Below are 27,327 nucleotides of genomic sequence, written 5' to 3' on the forward strand. Positions count from 1 at the left end.
TTGAGGGGACCTTGGGACGCAAAATGGAAGGAGAGAAAGGATTTGCGCGAGATGGGAGAGAGGCTGGTTCGGCGTGTTCGTTCGTGGGTGAAGAACAATGAGCGGCCAACTAACTGGCCGTGCTGCTTCCAGCTTGGATGGCGGCGCCGAGTTTGGCTACGACTGTAATGGGTACTTGAATGGAAGGTGGAGATGTTGGTGGACCGTTAAACTGCATACCATCCCACCAAAATATCAGCTTTCATGAAGTACCCTCTGGGCGGTAAGGGTGGCTTGAAGTACCTGCTACAAGGGCCGAATCAACTCAGATCTACCTGGCTAGTGTGTAAGTCGCGTCAGCTTTCCGAACCAGCATCAGGGTACCTACCTAGGCTGCTTTCCAGAGCTCCCCACCTCTAAACCTCGTGCTTAGAGACAACAACTGGTCCTTTGACCTTCTACCCCGACCCAGAGCCACGCAGGACAATCTATCTGTCCAATCCCCCACGTTTTTCATGAAGAGTCTGTGTACTTGCGCATAACCCATTCATTCATGTGATAGTGCTCGATTTGGATTCGTCGAGACCAGCAACCCCCAGGTCCGTTCCGTCCCTGCTACCCAAGGCATGAGATGAAAGCCCACTGGCCAGCCCATGATAGCTGACAATGACAACCTATTGATCAATAGGCATAGCCGCCCTCCGTTAGTACTGCCCGCATCCCAGTTACGCTGTGGTATGCGGCAGATCCTGCGAGATGCCGTCTTCGACCAAGTATATCCTCGTCTCCTTACCCCTGAGGATCTTCGACTCGAGTGATCAAGAAGATGCACTGTCGTCGTTGAGCGCCACTATAACGCCCGACAATGGAACAGTCCTACCCTTTCCCATACCTTCCTTCAAGATCGGCACACTCGACGCCCTAGTTCAGCAAGCGGACGACCTCGCCAAGCTGGATGCGGCCTGTAATGGAGTCGTGTTGAAAGTCGCCGATTCGTTGCGGTCAATTCTTGATGGGGACGATGACAAGACGGAGCAGCAAAAGATGGTCAACGACAGTGAGACAGACGTCTTGATTCTTGCCGTCTAGAGCAAATCTCTGAGCTGATTCCGCAGAGCCAACCGACCACTACCTCCGAACCTTCAACTGGAACACAGTCCGATACCGAGCCGACCGGCCGATTGGGGAGCTATTAGAGAACCTGCAGAAGGTTTGATACCGGCCCTGGACGTTTGCTCCCCAAATCTGTCGGATGCTAACTTCCCACCGCCCCTGTAGGAGCTCCAGAACATCGACAATGACGTCAAGGCCAAATTCAGCCAGTACAACGGAGTCAAGACGAACTTGGCAGCGTTGAAGAGAAAGCAAACGTACGCTTCTGTCGCTCACTGCCAGCCGCGCGCAGCCCCGGTGTCATGCTGACGTCCATCTCTCAGGGGCAACCTCGCGACGAAATCTCTCACCCCCATTGTCGACCCTGCGCTGCTAGTCCAAGAGTCCGAGTACCTCGAAACGCACCTGATCGTCGTGCCAACCATCGCGCGCAAGGAGTTCCTGCGCAGCTACGAGACCCTGGCGCCGATGGTGGTGCCGCGATCATCTATCCAAGTAGCCCAGGATGACGAATTTACGCTATTCGCAGTGACGACCTTCAAGAAGCACAGCGCCGAGTTCTTACAAAAGTGCCGCGAACAGAAGTGGACCCCGCGGCAGTACAAATATGTGGAAGGCGGTAAAGAAGAGGAACAACGGGAACTGGAGCGGGTTACCAAGGAGGAAAAGAAAGTGTGGGGAGAGGCCCTGCGCCTGGGTCGGACCGGGTGGAGCGAGAGCGTCATGGTATGGGCTCACGTTCTCAGCCTGCGCGTCTTCGTCGAGACGGTTCTTCGGTATGGGCTGCCCCTGGAATTCGTCTGCGCCCTTGTGAAGGTACAGTCCCCCCCTTATCCCGGAGCCCCCTTTCTCTTCTAGGAACGCGACTCACCTCCCCCTATAGACCACGGAAAAGCAGGCGACGAAGGTGAAGACGGCCCTCGACTCGGCGTACTCATACCTCGGCGGAAATGCGTTAGGTAGGGACAAACGGGGTCGCGTCACCAAGGACGACGCCTCCCTGACGTCCGAGATGGCTGCCCAGGGGCTGGGAGGCGAGGGCGCCGAGTACACCGCCTACGTGTATTATGAGATTGAAATCCCATAGTAGTAGATCCTTGCGGGCAGATTACTTTCGAAGCAGATTACTTTGGAAAGTTTCAAGGGATGGATTGGGCCAAGGTGTCCGCCAGCTCCCCATACAGGCATATTGTATATGTCTCAGCCCTGACAAGTTAGGGGATCATTCGCTCAGGCGCCAGATACAAAATTCTATTCACAGGGTTTTTCTATATCCGCTATGCACCTGTTCATATCATTTGTGTTACTCTTCCTCTGCTCTATTTCACCTCCTTCGTCCGCTCCACCAACCCCTTCTCGGCCAGGTACGCGACGATCTTGACGACGCACTCCTCGACGCTCTCCCGGTCGGTGTGGATGGTGACCTCGGGCGCCTCGGGCGCCTCGTAGGGGGCCGAGATGCCGGTGAACTCCTTGATCTCGCCGGCGCGGGCCTTCTTGTACAGGCCCTTTGGATCCCGCTGCTCGGCCACCTCGACGGGGATGTCGACGAACACCTCGACAAAGGGGATCGAGTCGTCGGCGGCGGGGGACGCCTTCGCGTGCAGCTCGCGCGCCACGGCGCGGTCGGCGCGGTACGGCGAGATGAAGGAGGTCAGGGCGATGGTGGAGGAGTCGGCGAAGAGCTTGGCCACCTGGTGGGGGGGGAGAGAGAGAGTTAGGGCTCGGTCAATGTAGTGTGCCGGGAGCGTGCCGGGTGGGTTGATGATGGCGGGAGAGGAGGGAGGGAGACGGGGGACAGGTGCGTCGCCGACAATGGGCCTTACGTACCTCAGCAATGCGCCGGATGTTCTCGTTGCGGTCCTTCTCCGAGAATCCCAGGTCCTTGTTCAGGCCGAAGCGCACGTTGTCGCCGTCGAGCCGGTACGCGGCCAGGCCGAGGTGCAGCAGGTGCTGCTCGAGGGCCGTGGCGACGGTCGACTTGCCCGACGCCGACAGGCCCGTGAACCAGATGGTGAACCCCCGCTGGCCGCGCAGCTGGTTGCGCTCGTGCCGCGACAGCGACGGGTGCCAGGTGATGTTACTAGTTGTAGCGGCTTTTGCGTTACTATTTGTTCCATCTTCTTTTGCGGTTTATTTCCTTCGTCTTGACTGGCGGCGCCTTCATGAAATTTCCCCTGCCCATCGCGGGGTAGGTGGGGGGACCCCCTGGCAACTTGGAAAGAACAGGGACGAGGGGGGAATACTCACGTTGCCATATCTTCTTAGCCCGCAAAGCTGGGGATTTCAAGTAACAATTCAACAACCAAGTAGGGGTTCTCCAATGTGGTCTTAATGTGGCCTGGATATGTCAGAGATTGTGGGCATATAAAAGCCGCCGGTGACGTTGCAAGGATGTGGGTTGAAGAACTCCCAGCTTAATTAGTCGTTCCATTTGAGTTATTTATTATGTATGTACCTAGGTAGCAACTACGTCTGCGGCACTCGCCTTGGCACCTCTTAGCTGCAATTGCGCCATTGACGGTGGCATGTAGCACACTCTGTGTTTGGTGAGTCAGCAGGACGGGCGGGAGAGCTCTCCTCCGTTCTCGCCCTTACCATGGATCCGTCCTAGAGAAAGAGATAGACGTGCTTGAAAGTTAGACTAGATTGTTAGCAGACAGGACAACTAGGTTGAGATTTGCCTGTTCTAGTGCAGTTCCCCAGCTTGGAAGCTCTAAAGAAGCCGCGAACACAGCCTGTTGAGAGCTTCATGGATGCTTCAAGCAAGCTGCTCGGATAGACTCTCCCGATTCTAACGGGTTGATTTTCAACTCCAGGTCTAGCCGTGTAAGCCATCTATTCCGTACAGGAAGGTCGACATGAACCATTACATGCTACTGCACAATAACCCCAACTCCAGTAACCAGGAGGGGCTTTGCCCCTTGCGCCTTGCCCTTCCTTGAGGGCTACGAATTCAGAAAACGGCGATTAAGGCTTGACAGACCATAGCTCTCGCGACCAGCCCGTCTCCCTGAACTTCTTGGTACTCATCTGAGAGCCCTTCTTCTCGGCGGTGCTTATCGCCAGGGCCTTGCTGCACGAAGCGAAGGCATCGACGAGCTCCTTCATCCGCCCGCACTTCATGAACTCGGATGAGACATCCGAGCCCCTTTCGGCGATGACGGCGGCCAGATTCATACACTCCAGGAGATTATCGCGCGACAGGGATGTCCCGACGAAGTGTAAGCAGCTGATGTACGCGAGGACCGTCTCGGGAATATAAGCTTCCCGCAGCTCTTCAAAGTCACGATCGGCTAGTATGTTGTGTAAGCCATAAAGTCACTGGCATGCACGATGAGATGGCGACTGACCTTGAGTGACAATCAGCAGCCAGTCCTTCAGGATTGGCTTCATGGAAGCCTTTGCCACCCGTATCTCCTCGCTAGCACGTTGCCACATCTCCCGAGACGTGTTGCCCCCCCTTTATGCTTGTCAGTACTCGATGTGAAATGCGTTGCTTCCCGGGCGTACATACTCTCGATTGATCTCCGCAAGTGAAGACAGTGTTTCCATGGAATCCAGTGCTCTGACAAGGCACTCAAGCTCCCACAGATTCCTAACCTTGGTGATGAGTGTTTCACTGCTGAGCTTGCACTCCTCTAGGAATTCGTCAGGAAACTCGGTAGACTCGAATTCCTCAAACCATGTCGTATCATCACCATCCTCGTTCAGGGTTCCGAGGGGAATGTCTGTCTTCTCCAGGATGATGTCCTTGACAGGGACTCGGTTGAGGAGAGCGCGGGCGGCTCGCAAGCGCATCCGCTCTGCAAGACCATCAGCGTTGGAAGTTAGCCAAAGGAGATGACGGGGTTCAACTTACTCAGGAAGTACGTGTAAACCCTGATGGCATACATGCAGGTCTCCACGAAGAGACCAGGCACCAGCATAAGCCACTCCATAGCCCGGATGATGAGCTCATCGTCTCGATCCACAAACTCCGCATCTTCCCCGAAGAAGTCCGGCTTGATTATTCGGCCGTACTTCAATGTATGCGGGCCATCCTGGAGGATTCTGAAGTTGCCCCTGGCCTCACAGGACGCTTGTGAGTCTTTCACGTCCTCCAGAAACACCCGCGGTTGTGTTTTGGCGAACTCGGCGAGATCTAATCCCAGTCTCCTCATTATGCTCAGCTGGTTCACTCTTGCTTCTTGGTCGACGATCTGGATGAGGTTCCTTGTGAGGGTCTCGTAGACACGAGGCCCAAGGAGTTTGGAGCAGTACAGCGGCACCATCATCTCCAGGTTAGCAAGACGCAGAAAGCTGACATATGCCGCAATTGCATGCTCTTGTACTCGATGACGGATACGGAGGGGGCCAATGCTTCCATCGTCTTTGGAGGAGCCACTTAATCGGTCGAGAGTCGATATCACGATAAGAACATGTGCGAGGACGCGTAGGCCATCATGATCCGAGAGGTCGACGAATTTGTCGGTCTTGTCGTCCAGGGCTGGGATGCCGTAGTCCGGAATAAGCTTCGACTTCTGATTCTGATTCTGATTGGCATGCTTAGAGAGCACAAGCCCTTGCTGGTAGAGATGTCTGTCCAGGTCATTGGCCAGGATCGCACCTTGCAATGCTTTGGCCGCCGTCAAGGCCATATCCTTGGTTCGGTCGTCTTTCTCCAATGTACTAATCAGGCGCTTCCCAGCCGTGACTGGATCGCCATGGTGCTGTACGGCGTTGAAGGAAGGGAAACTTTGGGCTGCAGCGGCTGCGCCGGGCCCACCATGTTTAACGAGATAAGAATCGAATTGGGTCCGAAGCAACGCATTGTAGTGCGCGAAGAGGAAATCATCCCACGTCTTGCTCACCTTCTCGACGCTGGGAATGTCGCCCGAGAGGACGCCGTAAACAGCTCGCTCGAAGTCGCTAGTGCCGCCTTCTCGGGCGGTGGCAAAGCACATACGCCTCCAGAGGATAGCCGCCCGTGGCTCGAAAACGTCCACCTCTTCATCGTCTAGATTCGAAAGGGGTAGTTTCGATATAGTTGCGGCTCGCCAAGACTCGGTTCTCTCTGAGCACCAGTCGCGGACTTCGGACATGCTGTGCCCTCGCCTCAACATTTCGAAACAGCCGAGCCAGATTGCTCGCTCGAAAGACTCATCCTGCGGCTCGAGCTTGCGGCCTTGCCGTGTCATGGCGTCGGGATCCAGCTGGGTGATTAGGGTATTAGAGCTGAGATGCGATTCGGCGAGACCCGGGTCCTCAGGGTCGAGCACCCCCTGATATGCGTTGACACTCTTCTGCAACTTGATCTTGTGTCGAGTGTGCAGCCACCCATGCACGAGAATATCGCCCCTCTCAGCATTCTGTTGCAGCTCGCTAACCACCTCATCGATTGGGGGACCGTAACTTGCGCTGGTCTGCAGCCACTCTAGAACAATCTTGCGTTCCCTGGCAATGGAGTCGGATATTATGAAGTCGCCCCAGTACTGCCTCCGAGACCGGTGCGGGTCTTCGCACGGTGGTTTGTAGAGAGAACGAGGGGAGTCGCGGTATCGCAGAGGCAAGATTCGTCGCAAAAGATCCCAAGTCTGAGCTTCCTCTTCCACCTTTTGTATCTCTTCAGGGCTAACGGCGAGGCTATCATCGTCATCACCTTCATCGAAGTCCATATCGTTAGAATCCTGTCCCGAGTTACTCCCAGCTTGGATAAGCTGCCATTCTCGTCCTCGAGTAGATCGCTCCCGGGACTGTCGCTCACGGAGCGCCTTAACTCTCTGTCTGGTGTAGGTGTGATAGTGCTCGACCAGTTCGAAAATTTGGGCGCGTTTTACTGCGACCGATGCCTTCGAGACAGTGTACTTATCGAGGGCGTTGGCGAAATCTTCCACTTCCTGTCCTGCCTGGATTGTGCTGTCCTGATACGTCGCCTCTAGCTCGGATATCTCGTCTGCCAGAGCACCTTCACATTCAGTCAGTCAGTCAGTCATCGAAGGTCGCGATATGGACAGCGTTTCAGAGGCATACCTAGGCTACGGCGGTCTGATTCTGCTGGCAAGCTGCCACCTGAGAGGATCGGGTAATCCTGAGGCGACATTGTCAGCTATATTCTTCATCAGCAGGATATCAGAAGCTCTCTCACATATGATGGCGCCATGGTTCAGTACCAGTGCTGAGCCAGGCAGAGCTTCGAGGGTCGGAAGTTTGGGTTTGAGAAACTGGGCCAAGTGGAATGCTCGACAAGGGCGAGACGCTGGATCCGGGTGAATACAATTGAGCAACCCCAGTTCCGCTATCTGAGAATTCTGAGGCGAATTCCGGAAATATAGCAGGATGCGAGATTCGCAGAATTAGCTGAGCTTCAGACGCGAAGATCGCGGTCGGGCAAGGCTGCGGTTGATGGGTCCAATCATCAGCAAGGGGTACAGGATTTTGTGGCTGCTGTGGCTGTGTCTCAGCCTCATATGTGCTAACTTACGCACAGTGAATTAGGTAATGCAGGTACCTAGGTACCTGGCTCTTTCCCTTTAAATAGGCCATCCAAAATTTTCGATATTTTCCCTTTTCCTCTTTTCTTCTCTATGTCATTGGCATTCATATTAGAGTCTCGGAACAAGACCTTCAATACTTGTTCAGGTCCTTGCGGCCTCCTGCGCGCTCAATGATTGCCTAGAGAATTACTGCACTCTCCTTTATCCGTTACCCGATCATCTTTAGTTCGGGTGGACATATTTCTGCGACTGAGTGATACATATCATCACCGAGAGCCCTCTTCCCTTTGCCGCATCTTGAGCTTCAGTAAATGAGCCTTGGGGCAGCTCGCCGAAGTCGCCCCTTCGCCGTTTCTCTCATAGAATACCTTGCAACACTCGTAGAGAGCATCCACAAATCTCTCGCACTTTGCCTCGTTGTAGTTGTTCTTGGTGAGGCAGTCTGGAAACGGTCAGCGGATACCCAGTGCCTTGCTGGCCGAGCCGGACGGATGTCTAGGTACCTTGGATGGCACACTATAGGCCCAATTGATTTCTACAGGTCAGCCGTACTGTCACACCAGGTGCTGGTGGTCCGTAAATTGAATGGCAAAGACGAACCGCTCGTGGATGGCAGGGAGGCTCAGTCTTCAGGTCCTGTTCGATACCCTACAAGATAACACCCAGTCTCAGATTATGCTATGATGGCTTTAGTGGATGGGCAGGTATTACTCACCATTATGAATTTCCGGGAGCACAGAGGCCAAAAGCACCAGATCTTGCAAACCTAATCGCTTGATGTGCCAAAGAAGACAATGTTGGAAACTGGGAGGTAGGAGTTGAGATTCATGAGAAGTAGAGATAGGATATAGCTTGGAGTTAGGGGACTGAAGTTGGTGCACAGCCAAGCAAATATGGAATGATGTCACCCCTATTATCCTTCCTCGTTGGCGTTGGTGTTGGCGGCAATTCAAATCGCAGCACAACCCCATAGAAGCAAAATAGATAACACCAGGCATACTGCAATGTAGGTTGTTTAGCCTCTCGGCCTACACAAAGTTGCCCTACGACGCATATAGACACCATGGATTACAGTGTGTCAAGGTTAAAGATGGCAAGTGGCAAATATCGGCATGGAAGTCTTATTTAGGTGCCCGTGGTTCCCTACAGGCAGCGTCTTCCTTTTCACCAGCAGTATCTAGGAAATCTCAGAACATCGCATTGCAACTTCCCGCGCTTTGTGGCTACCCAGGTACCTACCTAGGCAACTCAAAGTAAGCCTGCGAGTGGTGTTGCCCTAAGAGGCTAAGGCTGATAGCTCTTACCTGACACCTGAGGGTGGGTGCATACCTAGAGGCATTAGTCCTGTCCCCAAAAAAAGGTTTGACCCCACCATCCCGCTCGCCATCCCGCCCGCCCTCCTCCCCGGCAACGTCCATCATCTCGCCATCTTCTCCCAAATTCTGACCGTCGCACGAAACTCCCCCAGGTCCCCAAATCTCACGCTCATCCAGGAGCCATAGAACCTAGTGCAACCCTTCCCGCAAGCGATTTAGCCGCGTGCGCGCCCTCTTGCCCCTGGTAAGTCACCACAATGCCCCTCGTGGCTCGAAAGGTTGAGAGTTGATCCCACCTGATCCACTCTCCCGCCCTGAGCCCAAGCTGGCAAACCCTCTCTTCCAGAAGCTGACTCCCTCCGCGTGCAGCACCTCAGACCCACCTAGCCGGAAGCCTCCAGAAGAACAAATGGCCGACAACCCAGAAAACGGCAGCCCTGGCCAGGGCGACGCCCCTGCACCGGTCGAGCATCTGAACATCAAGGTCACCGACAACAACAACGAAGTCTTCTTCAAGATCAAGCGGAGCACCAAGCTCGAGAAGCTCATGCTTGCCTTCTGCGAGCGCCAGGGCAAGTCGCCCAACTCGGTGCGCTTTCTCTTCGAGGGACAGAGAGTCCAGCCCACCGATACCCCCGATACTGTAAGGGACCCTTTTCCCCAGACATGGCAAACACATATGGCTTGGGTTTTTGCAGCCTTCGAAATTATGGTGGAATCTGCTCTTGCCCGCTTCCCCTCTCTTCTATTCTCAGGTGCCATAGGCCATACCAGTGCTACCAGCGCTAACCATCCCTTCATACAGCTCGAGATGACAGATGGTGACACACTCGAAGTTCACCAGGAGCAGGTTGGAGGATGCTAGAAAATGAGACAGTGGGACACCAGGCCATGGCAGACATGTCGCGGGTAGAGAAGGATCCATTTGAGAAGGGATTTTAGATGACATGGCCGAGCCCCTTCCTTGCTACGAAGACTTTCCCCTCGAAGCGGGCTTGGGAATATTCATAAAAGGCGACGATGGATGGCTATTTGGCAATGGCAGGTTTTTGCTCCGTTGATACCTTGAGCTTTCTGGTTTCTCTCCCTCGTCTTTCGGTGTTCCGAGTTCGCCAGTGTGGTGATTTGTATCGTTATCTCGTTTTCCCCAGGCTCTCTCTATCTGTCACGCCATATGCGAGACTGCTGGCTAAATAATCGCAGTACCTACCTAGGCAGCCAGCACAGCGAACCTTGAGGCGGGTGGGGAAGAAGCATGGAGAAAATCTGACATCGGGGCACACGCGAGAATAGAAAGAACTGACTTCAGAGTCTCGAAATCAATCTTTGCAAGGTTCATTAAGCGCCAGCTCCCAAACAACACTCTAACACCCTGAAAAAGCACAGCCATCCATCCATGTACCGCAAAAACGATCAAGTGCCTACCTAGGCAGAACACGCCCGGCATTATCGACTACTAAAAAACAACCCCTTCATCTCCACCATCAAATCAAGCCTTGAGCTCCCTCTCCCTACACCCCGTACACAGCACGACCGTCTCACCCGGCGCCCCCCTCCCCTCCATGGGGAAGATCTGCCCATCGTCGAAGCCACCACCGCAGATGGCGCAGCGGAAGCACGCGTCGTGCCACTCGCCGCCGAGGGCCTGGACGTACTGGCCGATGACGGCCTGGCGGCACCCCTTGCACTTGGGCGCGCGCCTCTCGGTCCGCCTGGTCTGGCAGGCGACGCACCAGGCGTAGCCGTCCTTCTCGATGTGCGTGGCGCCGCGCTCGAACGGGTCGCCACACTCGGCGCAGAAGAAGTGGCCGTGGTGCCAGTGCGCGCCCAGCGCCACCACGTGCTCGCCCAGGATCGGCGTCCGGCAGTGCTTGCACCGCGGCGCGAACAGCTCGTGCCAGTCGAGGTGGCAGTAGAAGCGCAGGCGCGCGTCACCGTCCTCGCCCATCGTCTGGCCCGGCTCCTCCGCAAGGACCTCGCCCGCCGCCCGCCGCGCGATGCGGTCCAGTCGGGCGGCCCGGTGCGGATCGGGCTCCGGGGAGATCTCGAGCGCCTCTAGCGGGGTGCCGCACGAGTAGCACGTGAAGCACTGCGGGTGGAAGCGCTCCGAGTTGCCGCCCAGGGCGACGAAGCGCCCTTCGATCGGCCGCGAGCACTCGTGGCAGCACGCCGTGGCGCGGCTGCCGGCTGGGGCTGGCGCCGGTGACCAGTGGCCCCGTGGACGTGCGGATGCCCGTGAGCGGGAGGCCCCGGGCTGCGGCGTGGGGAGGGGCCGAGGAGCGGAGGAGGAAGAATCGTCGTTGTTGTTGTTGTCGTCGGGGGTCACGATGATGGGAATGCTAGGTGCATCATCGGGCAGGGAAATCATCGGGATCGGAGGGGTGGAGTCGGAAACAGCTATTGTGGGGATCGTCGGGCCATCTACTTGAATAGTGGGAGGACCTGCGGGGGCATTCCGTGACGCCGGTGACGGTGCCGCGGGCGTACGAGCCTCCGAAACAGAGATAACAGGAATGTTCTTCGCTTGCTGTTGCTGCTGCTCCTCGAGGACCCCGTTGGGGACGAAGGGGGAGGAACGCCCACCTCTTCCGAATTTCGACTCTTCTGGCTTCTCATCAGCAGCCTCCTTTGGGGGCTTCCAATATCTGTCAAAGCTTACGATTGGTCGCCCGGGGTTGTCACTGACAGCTGACGGGGTGGGGAGCTTTGGGCTGCGGTCCTTCAACCGCATGCTGGTCGCTTGACGGATGTCGTCGCCGCGGATCTCCATCCCTTGCTTGCGAAGAACCAAGTCATGGTCGACTGGGGATTCAGATCGGGAATTCGTCGTGTATTGTGGATTGCGAGACTGCGATGGGGGGTTGCGATAGATATCATACTTGGAGACCGTCTTGGGAGGCGGAGGGGGAGGAGAGTCGGCCTTTGCAGGCACCTCGGGGGCGAACTGCACTCGGTTCAGTGGATTTTTCGGCTTGAGCCGCAATGGCTGGACGTGGCCCTTGTCCTCTAGAGCTTTCGCTTTTGTCTTGTCAGGTGTCTGCCCTTCTGGCTCCTCCCAAATATGGTCTCCCGAGAACGGTTTCTCGACCTCCCCGCTGATGTTTCGCCTCAGGCTGCTTCGACGACGTCCGCCCTTGATCGCAAATGATCCAGAAGAGGAGATTCCGTTGTACGGCTTAGTGCTCTTCGACTCCGTGGAGACTTGCCGTGATTTCTCGAGACTTTCCCGGCGCGGTTCGTACGTGCCAGAATGCTTCCGGGAAGAAGTGAATGATGTCCGACTTCTCGTTGACCCAAAGGGGTCACTCTCAGTAGAACTGCCGGAAACCGAGCGCGACATCGGGTCTCTCGCAAGACCAGTTGGGGCCACATCATCCCCGTACAGGCCTACACTGGCTGTCCGGGCATGGGCATAGCTGTTCTTCCTAAGATGCGGCGTGTACCTGTAGGGTGCGCCTGGCTCTGGCACTTTACCAGGATTCTGGTGCTGCCATACTAGCTCCGCAGCTTCCTCGAGGGCAGCGTTGCGGATGCGCACCTCTTCCTCATCCTCAACTTCGACTTCGGTTTCGACTTTGTCGTTTGGGACTTCGTCTCTCAAGTCCATGTCGTCCATAGCCTGGCGGAGGGAGACGGCCTCTTCCTTCTCCATCCACCGCTGGCCACGCTCCATGTATCTCGCAGTGGGTACAACTTCGGACGGCTTCAACGGCTTCGCAGGACGCTCGGGAACGTAATCTCTTCCCAGGCTCATCATCGAGTACCTTGACGAGGCGCTTCCAGCGATGGACGGACGACTTGACACGGGCGCATCTGAGTGTGTCCTTTGGTGAAGTGAAGATGTATCGGATAGGCCTTGGGGACCTAGAGAGGATCGGCCACCCAGCGAAGGTCGACCACCCAGAGAAGATCGGCCACCCATAGACGAACGGCCGGAGTCCTGAGGGGGTTGTGGCCTCGCACCGCCGGGCCTGTTGACGCGATTGTTGCGCAGATTTGCCAAATAGGCAGCTGTCAACACTGGTTAGTGGCGGAACTAGCAAATCCCCCTGCATCCCTCTGGTAGATCTGGTAGACTAGAGCGGCCATACCGAACTGTTCGTTATTCATGTAGGACGGAGAAGGTGGCGTGACCTTCCGGGAGGAGGCACCCTCCTTCGGTTTGCTTTTTGAGAGCATAGGTAGGTGAGGCTACTTGAGAGGTGGTAGGTATCGGAAAGTAGTATATCAAAACTTATCAAACGGTGTTTAGGTTCGGCTGGGAATTGGGCGATAAGTATGATGTTGGAGAACAATGATGCCTAAAGGTGGGCCGAGAACGGGTTAAATAGAGGCTACTGTTTACAGTCTATCATAGGAAGATACTGGGGCACTGAGGGGGTTGCTAGGCAGTGCACGGTGTTACTGCGGCAGGCTGTATTGATTGCGTGAATGCTGTGAACATGAGCCGTTTTATGCAAGGTAACGTGGTTGAGTTGGGAGTGAATCATAATGTTCGAGGTTTTTAAGCGCGATTGGTCAACTTTCCTGGAGATTGCGTTGACACGACAACGAGCTCCAGGGAAAATTTCAACAGCCTCTTTTGCTTTGTTAGCCTTGCAGGCCCATCCCTGTCAGTGTCGCCTGCATCAGGTTAGATATGGGGCGCCATTGGGATCATTGTTTCTCCGTCTCACTAATGGCATCACCTAGGTCATACTTCCAGGTTCTTTATTTGGTCATGGGTATTCATTCGTTCGCGGAGTGCAAGAACAAAGAATTCCCATGTTTACGTAGTGTTGGCCTGGGTGAGCTTGACCAAACAACAAGCAATATACTATGTAAGTGTCATCCCTAGCTCCCAGAACAACCTAAAAGGGTTGCCACTCCTTGAGCGGGCGAATCAATTCCTTGCCCGGTCCGGGGCTCAGTGGGGTCGATCCGGTAATAAGCCGGATTGTTATTTCCATGGCAACCGACCTCCGGCTTCGGGCAAACCAACTTCGGGCCGGCTCTGTCCCCTCCTAGACTGTTCATGAATGCCTTGAAGCCTGATCAGTTAAACAAGTCCTCTCCATAAGTATTCTCGAAGAGAGGGAGGCAGACAGGCCGGCGACCCCTTTATGGACAATTATGAGTGTGAAGCTGCACCAGGTTGAGGTCGTGATAAAGTTCCAGGCTGTGGGGCCTGGAGATGGAGGCCATGTGGAAAGAACGGCAACTGCGGACGGGACTCGGAGGCGGGGGACCCATTTTTAAGTCGATGGACCGATGCTATCCTCTTACATAAGGGATATCAAATGAAGCCCTCAGATGGCGAATCCTCTTCCAATGTGCTTGCTTTTAGTATGTTCTTCTTCGTTCTTTGATATATTTTAGTCCGTTGGTATATGCATCGATCCTCTCGGTGCTTGAAGCATTTGAAGTAATAGTTATTGCCGATGCCGGATTCTTCAACCCCCCTGCCCTCCCAGTTTGATGACTCGTCTCTGGCTGTCCGAGTTCCCTCCAATACGGCAAATGTCACAACTGCACAGGAGAAGCCCACGACAGACAACAGTCGAACCGAGACGGAATCAACAGAGGAGCCCGAATTCAAGGAAGGAGGCTATGGCTGGTCCGTTCAATCCTTCTTTGCTGAGACTTACAAGTCCAAACGTCCCATCTCTAACATGCCGACTCACAGGGTTGTTGTTGCTTCAATATTCCTCGTAAATGCTCATACCTGGGGTTTGAATTCGGTATGTCCATTCCTTGATTTTATGTATCGATATAATGAACAACGATGATTAACATCGGCAAGTCATACGCCGTCTTCCTAGCCTACTATCTTCATTCTGGCACATTCCCGGGTGCTTCCCCCCTTGCCTTCGCGTTTGTAGGCGGCCTATCCATATCAATAGGTATAACCTCTTTGCCCAAATCCCCTCCCTATTCGTCGCACTGACATGGATCATACTACAGCACTGCTCGTGTCTCCGCTGGCTACGATATGTATCGGCAAATTTGGCACGGCTACAACGTTGAGGATAGGGGTCGTATTTGAGACGTACGTTAGCTGGGTCACTACCTCAAAGTTTCCACGCCATTGGCTTACACTTGTCCCAGAGCATCCTTCATCGGAGCCTCCTTCACTTCGGAAATATGGCATCTCCTGCTCAGTCAAGGAATTGCCTTCGGGATAGGAATGGGATTCCTGTTCACGGCGACCGTCGGGCTCGTCCCTCAGTGGTTCACTAAGCGCCGTTCATTTGCGAATGCCATGTCGACCGGCGGCTCCGGTTTCGGTGGGCTCATCTATTCTCTTGCGACAAATGCCATGATATCCAACCTCGGCCTGCCGTGGGCCTTCAGGATCCTGGCCATCATAGCCTTCGTCGTGAACGGTATCTGCAGCTTTACCTTGCGGGATCGAAACAAGGCTGTTGGAGCTGTCCATGTCGCCTTCCACAAGGGCATTTTCAAGAAATTTGAGTTTTGGCTCTTCGTTTTCTGGGGTTTCTTTTCCATCCTTGCATATGTCATTGTTGTCTTTTCCCTGGCGGATTACTGCCAGAAGGTCGGCTTCACGGCCAGCCAAGGCTCCATTGTGGCGGCAATATTCAACCGTAAGTCAACTCCAAACTACCCACTTGATATTTGTTGATGTATGGATGTTGACTGCCAGCAAAAACAGTTTCGCAAGGCATAGGGAGGCCCCTCATTGGCCTCGTTAGCGACAAGGTCGGGAGGATGAACATTGCCGGCCTCGGCACTCTGATCGCAGCGATAGCTGTCTTCTTCTTGTGGATTTTCGCCGGCAAGTACTATGCTGGCGTGATCATATATAGTCTTGTCGGAATGTTCGCAGGCATCTTGTGGCCTACCGTTGCTCCCGTCGGTGCAGAGGTCGTGGGTCTCCAGTTGTTACCTGCAGGTAAGTGAAACCCCTTGGCGAAGGCGAGCAGCAACTCCCTACACAAGGCTAACCAAGGCTAGCATTATCCATTTACTGGATTATACTTGTCCTGCCAGCCACCTTCTCCGAGGTCATTGGCCTGAGTCTTCGGACGAATGGCACAGACGGATACATCAATGTCCAAGTCTTTACTGGTCTTATGTATTTGGCAGCATTCATCTCAAGTATGTCGTTTGATCACATTTTGAGGTTCCTACCAGAGAGAATCACAAAGCTGACATGACCACAGTTTGGACCCTCAGAAGTTGGAAGCTACAGGAGATGGATATGCTGGGTTTGTCTAAGGAGCAAAGGGAGGCCGAGACCGGCGCCAATGATGCAGTCGCCGTTCCACAAGAGGACGCGGCGAGAGTCGCATCTGCCAAAAGAGAATCAAGTGTGCTGATTTCGTACGTAAGAGGCTTTTTTGCCATAGAACATGTATAACACTCTGTATCTTGTTTAGCTCTATCCATATATAGGCCTTCTACATAGGCCATAATTTGCATCTCTGTATATCTCGGCACACGGGCTACTTTAGATATTTCCTCCCCTCTTGGCCTGTGTTACGCTCTAGATAGCTCGATTGCCTTGGCAGCAGCCTCTTCAAAGTCATCGAACGCGAAAAGTGGCAAACCGCTCTCGGCAATGATCCTCTGGCCCTCCTTCTCGTTCGTGCCGCGGATCCGGACGACGACGGGGACCCTCGGGCTCAGCTCCTTGAAAGCTAGGACTACGCCCTTGGCGATCATATCTCCGAGGGTCAAGCCACCAAAGATATTAACAAATACCACTCTCACCCGAGGGTCGCTGAGGATGACCTCGAAGCTCTTCTTGACGGTCTCACTCGTCGCCTTGCCGCCCGTGTCGAGGAAGTTGGCCGCCCTACCACCCGCATCCGCTAGGGCGTCCACGGTATTCATCGCCAGGCCAGCACCATTGACCAGCGTGCCGATCGTCGCATCCTCGCCCGGCAAGCGGATGTAGACGATCCCATCCCCGTCCCCTTCCCTAGCACCCCCCGCCGCCTCAGCCGCCGCATCGGCCTCGCCGTGGATGTCAGCCTGCCGCCCGGCGCTCCTAAACGCGGCGTCGTCGAGGCCGAACCGGGCCCCGACGACCTCGAGCGCGCCGAGCCGCTCGACGACGTGCGTCTCGAGTAGGAACGCCTCCCGCTCGCAGAAGAGCGCCGCCAGGCCCCGGATCACGCCCCACAGCGAGTCGGTCGACGCGCTGCCCAGCTGCATGTGCGCCGCGATGCGGGCGACCGCCGTCTGCTCGTCGGCGCCCGCGTGGGAGGGGAGCGGGAACCGCTTCGCGGCGGTGTCCGGGGTGGGCGAGGCGATGATGCATGGCGACCGGGCCGAGCGGTCGATGCCGATGGTTAGCAGGCGACGGGTTCCGCGGCCGGGGTGGAGAGACGTGTTGACGCCGTGCTGACGGAGGAGATCGAAGGACTTCTCTTCGGTGAGGTAGAGGTGGCGCCGTTGGCCGCGCGTAGCCGTCGATTCGAGGGATGTCCGTTGGGGCCTGCGGGCCACGGTGTGTATTTGCCGCCGCTGGTTCCCGGCACCAAACACCGTCTGCGTGGTGGATAAAGGGATTGAAGTCCGGCCCTCAAGGCGATGCTTCAGCGCGTCGCCCATTTTGGCCGGGTGGTTAACCATCGTCACGCCTGCATCCTGGAGAGCTTGAATCTTGGCCTTCGCGTCCGGCTCTCCTGGGATCGTGTAGGCACCAGCGTGGCCCATAATGCGACCGTGAGCCTCGCTCACTCCTGCCACGAGGGCGACAATTGGCCTTCCAGCTCAGGTTAAAACCGAAACAGCCAAGACAAGGGAGAGCAGTTTGTGACATACTTTGGCGTCTGCGTTCGAGAGTGGTAGTCTCTGATCCATGCGGCGGCGTCGATTTCTCCAACCCCTCCAATCTCCCCTATCAGGGCGATCGCTTCGGTGTCTTCATCATGCTCGAGGACACGGAGAGCTTCCAGCAGATCTGTACCGGGGAGGATGTCACCGCCCACTCCAATACAGAGACTTTGGCCCAAGCCGGCTCTGGTGGTGGATGCCACCGCTGTCCTTGTCAGTATACACCCTAGCTATGACGGCTTTGGGTCTAACAAACTTTCATAACTCAGAGTTCCCGACTTTGCAATGATACCAATCCGGCCAGGAGTAAAACAAGGAAGTGGTTGGAAGCCTAGATATGGTCAAATGGTGAGCGTCACACCGAAGTTACTCGCAACAAGAGCCTACCTATCCGGCACCGTCCCACGGCTGAAATGATGCCAGGCGAGTTGGGGCCGACTAGCCTTGAAGCAGACTGGGTCTTGAGGATTGAATGTATCTCCGAAACTTAGTGAGGCTTCAAAGGCAAGACCGGTGTGTTGTCGGACCCACCCGCAAGATGTCGTGAAGAGGTATATGCTCAGCAACCGCAACGACAAGCGGCACTTCGGCTTCTATCGCCTCCTCAATTGCTGCCGCCGCTTGATGTGCTGCGACGTAGATGCCGGTTGCATCTGGCTTGAGCTGCTCCACTGCCTGCGCTGATGTCAGGATTCGTCCCGGCTCTGGTCTTGGCAAGGTACCCTCACCTTTTGAACAGTAGGCAAGACGGGAAGACCGAGATGCTCACCGGTCCGTCCTGGAGTAACGCCACCAACGATGTTGGTTCCCCATTCTATGGACTCCTTTGCATTGGCGGTTGCCTGCAAAGTGTGAGATGTGTATCCTTGGCATCCTGTGTAGTTAGTTGAGACTAGACACTTACCTGTCTCCCTGGTATTCCGAGCCTTCTGTAAGCCCATGATCTCGCAATGATTCAGCTGGTTTATCAGACTCACCAGTGAATCCCTGGAAAATGACTCGTGTGTGCCTATGTATTCGCAAGTTAGGCAAAGTTGCATCGTAGCTGTGATTTTTGGCGGCTGCTGCAAAACCTCGACGACGACAGGGCATGATAGGGCGGTGCAAGGCCGAGTACTGGAAACCCTTGAGGCACCTTGCAAAACCCAACATGATCTTGACTGGTAACGACAAACAATGCCAGACCTCGGAATTGATAAGAGGGCCAGAATCATTTACCACCTCTCAAGGTTATTCCCCGGTAACCCCGCAAGTGAGGGCTCAAGCATGTGTCAAACAACACCGTGGAGCTACCAACCGTGCACGGGCCACCCCCTTTACCCCTTTACCCCTTTTCTCGGGAGATCTTTACGAGGTAGGGTGTCTTCGTCGGTTGTAGGTATAGGCAAGACGACAAGATGGCGGTATCTATTCTACTTTCTACTTAGCTAAATACATGACTTGGGTGTTGCACTTTCTAAATACATGGCTTGGGTGTGGCTCCCAACTTTCTAAAATACATGGCTTGGGCGTGGCTGCGGCTATTTAGTGCCCTATTCGGTGGTGTGCCTCGGAAAATAATCCGATTGAGGGCGTGGTAGAGTCTGGCTGACTAGTCCGATAGATGGACTTCGTCTGATGGAACGATTGATGGCTGGCCCGATTGGCGAAAGGGGGTTTATCTGACGAAGAGTCTGGCCGTTGAAAAATCCGCTGGCTGAAAGACGTGGCTGATGAATGATCCGTCTCTGATGGGTGACAGTACTGAAGATGTCTCACTGCCAGTCGCGTATTTATGAGGAGGAAGACTCCACCAGGGCTGTGAGGTGGGTGGGTGGCCTGTTAGCCCTTCGGCGTCAGTGAAGTACCTTGGCGTTGGGAAGAGCATTCTCACATTTCATGCTCCGTATGCCTACAGCTGCAGCTGGCCGTCATAATGCTTTCACAGGGCTGCCGTGCTTGTGAGGAACTACTGCTGTTTAGAGATGGTAAATGGTTATCAGAGTATTCACGTGCCTTCTGAAGAGTCCTTACTTCGCATGAGAACACCAGGTGACAGGGAGGTTGGTTGCCTGCTTGCGAGGGATCGAGCTTGAGTCGATGGAGAGAATCGGAGAACCGGAGAACCGCAGGCATGGAAGGTTATAGAAGAAGGAACAGTGAAGTCTGCACCTGTCTGTGGTTGATCTCTGGGAGACTGATGGTCTGGTCGACTGATGGTCTGGTCGGTCGATGGTCCGGTCGGTTGATGACTCCGGTCGGTTGATGACTCCGGTCGGTTGATGACTCCGGTCGGTTGATGACTTAAAAGCCATGTCTTTGAAAAGTGACCGACTCATAGTACAATAATCTGTACTCGGTAGGTTGTTTGGTAGGTTGTTTGGTAGGTATGTTGCCCCTGCTTAGCTCATCGAGCGACCAACTCCGATGAGGAACACCCATCCACGACGGTGACGTGAGGGGCTTGGATGGGTTAAGAAATACTTGGGGGATAAGAATGGGGGTAATTGGGGGATAACGAAACGGACCAAGAGCAAAAACAGGACCAAAAAGAACAAAGGAAAAAGGTAATGATAACCTAAGCCGCCAGTCCACCGAGTCCCCTCTCCAGGTCTCTCCTCTCACCCTCCCCCAATTCCCTCCAGGCAGTCGACTGGACGCGGGCCCAGACCGCCAGCTTTTCAGCCGGCGTGGCCACGCCATCCAGGACGACCACCACTCCCGAGGCCAAACCAGACCGAAGTCTTCCATCCTCCTGGATGACTCGCCACAGCCAAGCCAGGGGCCCGAACAACAACTTAAAGGCCCGACGGACCAACCGCACCACAAACCGCCAGGCTTTCCGCAAGCCGGCCTTAACAGACCACTCTGGCCACCTCATCATCACGCCCGCGAGGGCCGCCACCCAGGAGACAAAACGACGCACCACCGCGCCCACAAACACAGCAACCCACAGGAGGATTGGAAATCCATACGAAAAAGCGGCCGAGGCAAGGACCCCTTGCGTCATTGGTGTGACTGTAATATCACGTTAGCCATTTCACGCTAGTAAGGTGGTTGTTAGGGTATGAATATGGGGATGTGAAGAGTATCTAGAGGCTAGAAGATGACTGAGAAGGCCAAGGAGTTCAGGGATGGGTACATACGCCAATCCATTTTCGTTCATGGGGAAGAAAACAGGAGGCATATGGTCGGGCGACCTACTCACTTTTGTAGTTCTGGTTGAACCATAACAATTGTATTTCATGGAAGGAGCTCATCATGATGGGTTTCTTAAAGGGGGAGGAGCAAGACACTTGCAGCTTCATGATCAAGCTATGCGTTCCAGGTGTCAGAGCTAGGGTTGTAGCAAGTGGTGGAAATTGGCAACTGCTTTGCTATTGCTAGAAATAACAATAGCGATAGACAGCGACGGCAGTAGCGATAGACAGCGACGGTAGTAGCAATGGATAGCGACGGCAGTAACAATGGATAGCGACAGCAACAGCTGCAACTCTAAATGAATCTCAGGAACCTAGAAGATTCCCGGGACAGGAGTCGGCGAAGAGACGAGAGTTCCAAGTGCGATTGCATCTATCAAATAATTGCATCTAAGTATCAGGCGGCTTTCAGCTTCTCCTTGCTAGACTCGGCTGCTGGTCCTGTGCTTGTGGACTTATCAGGGGTTGTGGAAAAGAAGTCGGACAGGCTCTCCATCCAACCCTTCTGTTCCGGCACAGGGAACCCATCCTTGTACCTCCTCTCGAACATAGGCTTACGTATGCGGTTGACCTCTGGGGCGCAGAGCGATATGCCGTGCTGTGCTGCCAAGTCCTTCGCTGCCGCAAGCAGCATCTGCCTCATCTTGGAATCGTGGACATGCTGTGGAATGAACTCGTTAACGTCGACCGACAGCTTACGGATCAGCCGATCAGACCCCCTCACAGGCACCTCGTCGATTAATTCTTGCATGACCCCTGTGTATCCTGTCAAACCCTTCTCATATTCCGTGCGATCGAGTTCTTGGCGGTGAGTGTCGTAATGATAGAGCATGATTGCTATATCCCCCAAGTCTAACGGACGGAATATTGACAAGCAATCATCCAGATACTTCCAGACCTTGCTATCAACAACCTGACCCCTCTTGAAGTAGCCGGCAAACAGGGTCAAAGCCCTGCAGAAGGGAGGAATATGGCGCCACAGGTGTCGAAAGAATATCGGCTGACATCCAGAGCGATCCTGGGAACGGATGTACCCAACCCAGAGCGACCCTGGCAACGGATGTACCCCAAAGCCGTAGTCAATGAGCAGCATATGCTCTATAAGAGGCCCGATTGGAAGGCTTAGGTGAAAGGTATCGGTCTCTGGCATCAGGGGCCCAAGCTCTGCCTCTGGTATCGGGGGGCCAAGTTCTGTCTCTGCTGCCTCTCTGGTCGAATCACTGCTGCACGCTTGGTCATACAGTATCGCCGCAACGGCTTGGAGAAGTGGTTGCTCCGCATGGTAGGGAGAGCGTTTGGCAAGCATCTTCTTGACGAAACCATCCAGCGAGCCTTCTGCATGGCAGATGGCTGCATGGATTTGTCGTAACGCCCGTGCCCACTTTTCGTTCGATGGGAGTTCCATGAGGATCGCATACTCGGGTCTCTCCGGACGCAGCGTACGGGTGTTGATTCTATTGTCCCACCGAGGAAGGCAAAGCTGGTTGAGCCGCTTGAAATTGAAGTCATCGTCCATGGCTGTCGTCTGTGTTGTCGCCATGGTACTGGGTATCATGCGAGGTGCTGGGACTAATGGGCTGACGGGCGATGATGGGCACCCGAAAAGATCAAGGGTGATGGATGATCTTTGCAGAAGACAGACGGCGTATAGGGGAGGAAGACTTTAGGACCTCTGTTGGAATAGGTTTGGAGAAGCCACCTGAAATACCTACTTACCTACCTTACTTTCCGTCAAAGACAAAGCTGCAGCGAAATAGAGTTCAAAACCGCCGACTGGGGAGGTCACGTCCAAATTGTCCCACCGAGGCATCCGCATTTGCCTACCTTAGGACACCGATGCGATTTCGGAAACTTGTACCGAAACGGCTGGGCATGTAAATATTTTAGAACAGTCCTATGTACATCGCTCATGGAGCATGTGAAAGGCTTCTGAAGCCTGCACGGCGCGGTGGATGTTATAGGTGGTTATAGGCCGAAGCTGCTTATACATAGACTGAAGCCTGGCTGGTCAACTTCATATTAACCTCCTCCCTCCCCCAAGGGGTCACCTGTTTGACTCGCCTTTCACCCCCTTTTCTGCCTCGCCTGCCTCGCCCGTCTCATTGGCCGAAAGGTCCTTGAAGCCCAAGTTTTTGAAATCATCTTTCGCCATCAGGTTTCTGTTTAACAAGCAAAAATCAATACGTCAGGAGTAGCTATGACTCGGAAGAGGAAGGTTTACCTTTCCATACGGCAAGCCAAGTAAGACTTGGCCAAATCGCGACATTCATCTTCATTGACTCCCTTTACTCTCTTGATGCATTTGAGGTAGTTGGTCATTACATGCCGACACTCGCCTTGATCCAACAATGAGACAGGAACCAATCAGAATATCAGATATCACTTACCATCATGGTCGAGAGGAAAACTTCCGCGTTGCGGCCTGCGAGGTGGTCAACAGACTGGGATTTTATTTGAGATGGCAATTGTCACTTACGGGATAGGCTTTGTGGCTGGGAGGGCACCCGGGCCAAATGAACTCATAGCGGAGGAGGTGCTCTTACTCTTGGTCTACCTAGATCCCCACAATCTTGAATCCACCGGAAGTAGTCGTCTAAGTAAGTTGATAATGCCAGTGAGCCTTCTTCCACTTCCCCAGCTCGGTATGTCTGTATAATGGAACTGGATGGGGCCATATGCAGGAACGGTGATGCACGTGCTGAATCATGCAGGCCAGGAGTGCGCACGTGTGTGTTGCCTGAGGCAGATATTAGCCCACATGAGGCGCTACCGTGCATAATTCTTGGAAATTGGGGCCATTCGTGACTGCGTAACTGCATGGCAACCCTCGACGGCCAAGCTTGGAACCAAAAGCTAAATAATATTTTTGGCATCCACCAGCTTGAGCTGAGAGGACGTACCTCGTCGCGCTTTTTCAGATTCTACCAAGGACCCTCGCCCTCTCACTTCGCTTCTACTATCCCTTGATTATTTGGTCAAAGCCGTGCCGGTTGCCGCTTCTTCCCCCCTTGACTTGGTCAGCTCGAGGCCCCAAGCGAGCGACCCAAAAACCTCCTACAGGCATCCCTTCTATCCCCCTTGAATTGAGCGCAATCCAACCCGCCCCTGAAGCAGAAGGGACTTCCTCTTGCTTCCTAAGCTTCCGGCATCATGGCTGCTCTTGGAGATGACTTGCTCGGGACTGTCAACAAGCTGCAAGACCTGGTCTTCAACACCATCGGCAATGACTCCCTCGATCTACCCCAAATCGTATGGCTAGCCCACCCCTATGCCCGGTGATTCCTCGTTCAGTTGGTTGATCGCTAACCCGACCTGCTTGCCTGCAGGTGGTTGTTGGCTCACAATCAGCCGGAAAGTCGTCAGTCCTCGAAAACATTGTTGGCCGAGACTTCCTACCCCGCGGTGGTGGTATCGTGACACGGAGACCCCTTATCTTACAATTAATCAACGTCCCCGAGGATGAGCCCGAGGATGCCGTGCACGTTAGCTACAGGAACGCGAGCCAAGCTTTCCGGAACGAGTGGGCTGAGTTTAACCACATCCCCAGCCGAAAATTCACGGATTTCGGCGATGTTAAACGTGAGATTGAGAATGAGACGGCGCGAGTTGCTGGCAGCAACAAGGGCATCAACCGCCAGCCGATCAACTTGAAGATATTCTCTCCACATGTCTTAAACCTCACCCTGGTCGACTTGCCAGGACTCACCAAGGTCGGCCCTACTCCGTCGTTCGCGCCCGCTTACCTCGTCGCCACTGACATCTGATCCTAGGTTCCCATTGGAGATCAACCGACCGATATCGAGAAACAGACCAGGAACCTCATCTCCGAGTACATTGCGAAGCCCAACAGCATCGTGTTGGCCGTGTCGCCAGCGAACGTCGACATTGTCAACTCGGAGGCGCTGAAGCTTGCCAGACATGTGGACCCCCTGGGCAGGAGGACGATTGGCGTGCTCACAAAGGTCGATCTCATGGACCATGGCACAAACGCCTTGGATATTCTATCGGGGCGGGTCTATCCCTTGAAACTGGGCTGGATCGGCGTCGTAAACCGATCACAACAGGACATTCAGGGCAACAAGCCTATGGAGGAGGCACTCCGGTCTGAAACCGAATTCTTCAGGCACCATCCCGCATACCGGAATATTGCCAACCGCTGCGGCACCCAGTACCTCGCCAAGACACTGAACACGACCTTGATGGCGCATATCCGGGATCGCCTGCCGGACATCAAAGCTCGACTCAATACCCTCATGGGCCAGACCCAACAAGAGCTTGCAAGCTACGGAGACATGCACTTTAGTGGAAAGGAGCATCGCGGCTCTCTGATCCTCCAGCTCATGACTCGATTTGCCATCTCTTTTATCTCATCTATCGACGGTACTTCGACCGAGATCTCCACCAAGGAGCTCTGTGGTGGTGCGCGCATTTACTACATCTTCAACTCGGTCTTCGGCAGTGCTCTGGAATCCATCGACCCCACGTCGAACCTCTCAACTATGGACATCAGGACAGCTATTCGAAACTCGACCGGTCCGCGACCCAGCCTCTTCGTCCCAGAAATGGCCTTTGATCTTCTCGTTAAGCCTCAAATCAAACTCCTGGAGATCCCCAGTCAGCGTTGCGTCGAACTCGTATACGAAGAGCTCATCAAGATCTGCCACACCTGCGGTTCAACCGAGCTGTCACGGTTTCCACGACTCCAAGCCAAGCTCATCGAGGTTGTCTCGGATCTCCTTAGAGAGCGGCTTGGTCCGGCCTCGTCATACGTAGAGTCCCTCATCTCCATCCAACGCGCTTATATCAACACCAACCACCCGAATTTCCTCGGCGCGGCCGCCGCCATGAGCCATGTGGTCACCAACAAGCAGGACAAGGAGCGGAAGCGCCTGGTCCAGGAGGAGCGCGAGCGACGGGAGCGAAGAAGACTGAAGGAAATTGGCGCTAACGGCACCGAAACTCCAATTGATGAGGAAGAGGAAGCGACGGCAATGGAGAAGACAGAGACGGCAACAATCCGAAAACACACTGCCGGAAAGGGGCTGCGGAGCATGTCGCCCGCCGTCCGGGAGACCGTCTCGGGAGGATTTACCTCGACCCTCAATGGGGGTCGATCTTCTTCGCCGTCTAGGTTTAACCAGCCAGCGCTCGGCGGCGCGCGTGACTCGTTCCTAAACTATTTCTTCGGGAAGGACGGTGCTTCGCAACCCGGAGCCGGACCGTCCCACAACGCAAACATCGGCAGGCATGTCAGTCAGATGTCTGAGCCGACGTTCAGCCAGAGCATCCGTAGGCCGGAAGAGAAAGCGCTTCGGTCGCCCATCCAGACCCATAAGCCAGAGGACGAGCTCGACTACACAAAAGCACCGCGTGGTATCGACTTCGTAAGTTCCATCTATTGCTGACCCCTCGTTTCCGTTTCCCCCACCCTCCCCCACTAACGCAGGCATCTCACGCAGGGCAACACGGGCGAACCAGCCCTGACAGACCGCGAGGCGATGGAGACGGAGCTCATCCGGGCGCTCATCTCGTCGTACTTCAACATTGTGCGCGAGTCCATCGCGGACCAGGTGCCCAAGGCCGTCATGCACCTGCTCGTCAACCACTGCAAGGACGTGGTGCAGAACCGCCTCGTCAGCGAGCTCTACAAGGAGGCCCTGTTCGAGGAGCTGCTGTACGAGGACGACAGCGTCAAGAAGGAGCGCGAGAAGTGCGAGAAGCTGCTCGACACGTACAGGGAGGCCGCCAAGATCATTGGCGAGGTCATATGAGGATGCCGGGGGATGGTCCTCATATATCTATCAGCTTCTCTTGTTAAGAGTACCGGGAAAAGGGATGTCAGTGTTGTATTAGGTCGTTTCCTTTTTTTTTTTGCCTCCTCTTTATTTTGCCCAGGCGTCTCTCTCTCTCCCTCACTCACTTAGAACTTTCACGGGCTTCCACGCGTAACATAGGCCTCGGTTGGAAGGCCCCGGGGATGGCTGGGATTTTTTCGACATGAAAGTAAAAACGGGGAGGAGTGCTTATTGGCTCGCAAGGAAGGGAACGACCATCTCTACTGCTATTTGTAGCTGTTTCAAAGTGTATCACAACCGTGTACATCAAATGACGACACCCATACTGCTCTTCATCAGACGTTACTAGTCAAATATATAAGCCTGTGCCTCTCTGTAATAAATAGCCCGCGGTAACTCTTAACAGGCATCCATAGTCGCCAACTGTATAGTGTCTAGATTTAGGGGGTGCTTGGGTAGGCGTCGTAGACGGGAACTTGGCCGCTGATTGATATCAACCGACAGAGACGGATAGTATACAAGATAGGGGACCCGCCGAGAGGCAACCCGCCGAGAGGCAGATAACGTCCGCATTAGTGCCATTAGGCAGCTTCTATAAAAAATGATGACAAAATAAAGTAAAACCACTACGCCGCCCCAACCATTGGCCATGGCTTTTCGTCTCGCAACACCCGCTCAACGA

The 27,327-nt window shown here is 54.5% G+C and overlaps 10 protein-coding genes across 10 annotated transcripts; 4 read left to right on the forward strand and 6 right to left on the reverse strand.

Moving 5' to 3' along the window:
* Positions 1 to 735: 735 nt before the first annotated feature.
* On the forward strand, positions 736 to 2,179 carry QBC33DRAFT_556336 (putative vacuolar atp synthase; the record flags this gene model as incomplete). The annotated part of the gene is made up of 5 exons (XM_060429719.1): positions 736 to 1,036; positions 1,095 to 1,189; positions 1,258 to 1,349; positions 1,416 to 1,908; positions 1,976 to 2,179. The coding sequence occupies 5 exons, from the start codon at positions 736 to 738 to the stop codon at positions 2,177 to 2,179; spliced, it is 1,185 nt and encodes a 394-aa protein (XP_060286128.1).
* On the reverse strand, positions 2,055 to 3,596 carry QBC33DRAFT_305639 (putative adenylyl-sulfate kinase). Its single transcript, XM_060423435.1, has 3 exons — positions 3,343 to 3,596; positions 2,923 to 3,175; positions 2,055 to 2,786 (listed from the first exon to the last, which is right to left on the reverse strand). The coding sequence occupies exons 1-3, from the start codon at positions 3,348 to 3,350 to the stop codon at positions 2,412 to 2,414; spliced, it is 636 nt and encodes a 211-aa protein (XP_060286129.1). The 5' UTR covers positions 3,351 to 3,596; the 3' UTR covers positions 2,055 to 2,411.
* Positions 3,597 to 4,062: 466 nt separating this feature from the next.
* Positions 4,063 to 7,174, reverse strand: QBC33DRAFT_576442 (nuclear pore protein 84/107; the record flags this gene model as incomplete). The annotated part of the gene is made up of 5 exons (XM_060430911.1): positions 4,063 to 4,388; positions 4,446 to 4,555; positions 4,610 to 4,898; positions 4,955 to 7,039; positions 7,105 to 7,174. 5 exons carry the CDS (start codon positions 7,172 to 7,174, stop codon positions 4,063 to 4,065), a joined length of 2,880 nt encoding a protein of 959 aa, XP_060286130.1.
* A 2,119-nt stretch (positions 7,175 to 9,293) lies between these two features.
* On the forward strand, positions 9,294 to 9,749 carry QBC33DRAFT_556338 (ubiquitin-related domain-containing protein; the record flags this gene model as incomplete). Its single annotated transcript, XM_060429720.1, has 2 exons — positions 9,294 to 9,527; positions 9,690 to 9,749. 2 exons carry the CDS (start codon positions 9,294 to 9,296, stop codon positions 9,747 to 9,749), a joined length of 294 nt encoding a protein of 97 aa, XP_060286131.1.
* Positions 9,750 to 10,373: 624 nt separating this feature from the next.
* QBC33DRAFT_446393 (uncharacterized protein) lies at positions 10,374 to 13,063 on the reverse strand (the record flags this gene model as incomplete). The annotated part of the gene is made up of 2 exons (XM_060424373.1): positions 10,374 to 12,895; positions 12,976 to 13,063. 2 exons carry the CDS (start codon positions 13,061 to 13,063, stop codon positions 10,374 to 10,376), a joined length of 2,610 nt encoding a protein of 869 aa, XP_060286132.1.
* Positions 13,064 to 14,103: 1,040 nt separating this feature from the next.
* QBC33DRAFT_305982 (major facilitator superfamily transporter) lies at positions 14,104 to 16,307 on the forward strand. The gene is made up of 8 exons (XM_060423437.1): positions 14,104 to 14,480; positions 14,550 to 14,604; positions 14,667 to 14,766; positions 14,828 to 14,912; positions 14,972 to 15,471; positions 15,540 to 15,779; positions 15,842 to 15,985; positions 16,051 to 16,307. The coding sequence occupies exons 1-8, from the start codon at positions 14,305 to 14,307 to the stop codon at positions 16,245 to 16,247; spliced, it is 1,497 nt and encodes a 498-aa protein (XP_060286133.1). The 5' UTR covers positions 14,104 to 14,304; the 3' UTR covers positions 16,248 to 16,307.
* QBC33DRAFT_602774 (succinyl-CoA synthetase-like protein) lies at positions 16,206 to 18,823 on the reverse strand (the record flags this gene model as incomplete). Its single annotated transcript, XM_060432159.1, has 7 exons — positions 16,206 to 17,600; positions 17,660 to 17,876; positions 17,928 to 18,002; positions 18,059 to 18,149; positions 18,203 to 18,346; positions 18,400 to 18,536; positions 18,649 to 18,823. 7 exons carry the CDS (start codon positions 18,821 to 18,823, stop codon positions 16,367 to 16,369), a joined length of 2,073 nt encoding a protein of 690 aa, XP_060286134.1. The 3' UTR covers positions 16,206 to 16,366.
* Positions 18,824 to 21,247: 2,424 nt separating this feature from the next.
* QBC33DRAFT_567285 (uncharacterized protein) lies at positions 21,248 to 22,703 on the reverse strand (the record flags this gene model as incomplete). The annotated part of the gene is made up of 1 exon (XM_060430478.1): positions 21,248 to 22,703. Exon 1 carries the CDS (start codon positions 22,403 to 22,405, stop codon positions 21,248 to 21,250), a length of 1,158 nt encoding a protein of 385 aa, XP_060286135.1. The 5' UTR covers positions 22,406 to 22,703.
* QBC33DRAFT_529608 (uncharacterized protein) lies at positions 22,685 to 23,513 on the reverse strand. The gene is made up of 4 exons (XM_060427156.1): positions 23,327 to 23,513; positions 23,238 to 23,272; positions 23,072 to 23,186; positions 22,685 to 23,009 (listed from the first exon to the last, which is right to left on the reverse strand). The coding sequence occupies exons 1-4, from the start codon at positions 23,371 to 23,373 to the stop codon at positions 22,895 to 22,897; spliced, it is 312 nt and encodes a 103-aa protein (XP_060286136.1). The 5' UTR covers positions 23,374 to 23,513; the 3' UTR covers positions 22,685 to 22,894.
* Positions 23,514 to 23,862: 349 nt separating this feature from the next.
* On the forward strand, positions 23,863 to 26,694 carry QBC33DRAFT_306076 (uncharacterized protein). The gene is made up of 4 exons (XM_060423438.1): positions 23,863 to 24,099; positions 24,177 to 24,560; positions 24,621 to 26,234; positions 26,310 to 26,694. The coding sequence occupies exons 1-4, from the start codon at positions 24,001 to 24,003 to the stop codon at positions 26,619 to 26,621; spliced, it is 2,409 nt and encodes an 802-aa protein (XP_060286137.1). The 5' UTR covers positions 23,863 to 24,000; the 3' UTR covers positions 26,622 to 26,694.
* Positions 26,695 to 27,327: the final 633 nt, after the last annotated feature.

The sequence above is a fragment of the Phialemonium atrogriseum genome, assembly GCF_030411735.1.
Source record: "Phialemonium atrogriseum strain 8032-3 unplaced genomic scaffold QBC33scaffold_5, whole genome shotgun sequence".
In the NCBI taxonomy this organism is placed as follows: domain Eukaryota; kingdom Fungi; phylum Ascomycota; class Sordariomycetes; order Cephalothecales; family Cephalothecaceae; genus Phialemonium; species Phialemonium atrogriseum.

Coding starts and splice junctions, on each gene's coding strand:
- QBC33DRAFT_305982 (XM_060423437.1), top strand. CDS start 14,305: ATGCCGGATTCTTCAACCCCCCTGCCCTCCCAGTTTGATGACTCGTCT. Junction 14,481..14,549: donor AAGGAAGGAGGCTATGGCTG/GTCCGTTCAATC, acceptor GCCGACTCACAG/GGTTGTTGTTGCTTCAATAT. Junction 15,780..15,841: donor TCTCCAGTTGTTACCTGCAG/GTAAGTGAAACC, acceptor AACCAAGGCTAG/CATTATCCATTTACTGGATT.
- QBC33DRAFT_529608 (XM_060427156.1), bottom strand. CDS start 23,373: ATGAGTTCATTTGGCCCGGGTGCCCTCCCAGCCACAAAGCCTATCCC. Junction 23,273..23,326: donor CCAGCCACAAAGCCTATCCC/GTAAGTGACAAT, acceptor ACCACCTCGCAG/GCCGCAACGCGGAAGTTTTC. Junction 23,010..23,071: donor TTGGCTTGCCGTATGGAAAG/GTAAACCTTCCT, acceptor CTTGTTAAACAG/AAACCTGATGGCGAAAGATG.
- QBC33DRAFT_306076 (XM_060423438.1), top strand. CDS start 24,001: ATGGCTGCTCTTGGAGATGACTTGCTCGGGACTGTCAACAAGCTGCAA. Junction 24,561..24,620: donor ACTTGCCAGGACTCACCAAG/GTCGGCCCTACT, acceptor ATCTGATCCTAG/GTTCCCATTGGAGATCAACC. Junction 26,235..26,309: donor CACCGCGTGGTATCGACTTC/GTAAGTTCCATC, acceptor CATCTCACGCAG/GGCAACACGGGCGAACCAGC.
- QBC33DRAFT_305639 (XM_060423435.1), bottom strand. Junction 2,787..2,922: donor ACATCCGGCGCATTGCTGAG/GTACGTAAGGCC, acceptor CCCCCCCACCAG/GTGGCCAAGCTCTTCGCCGA.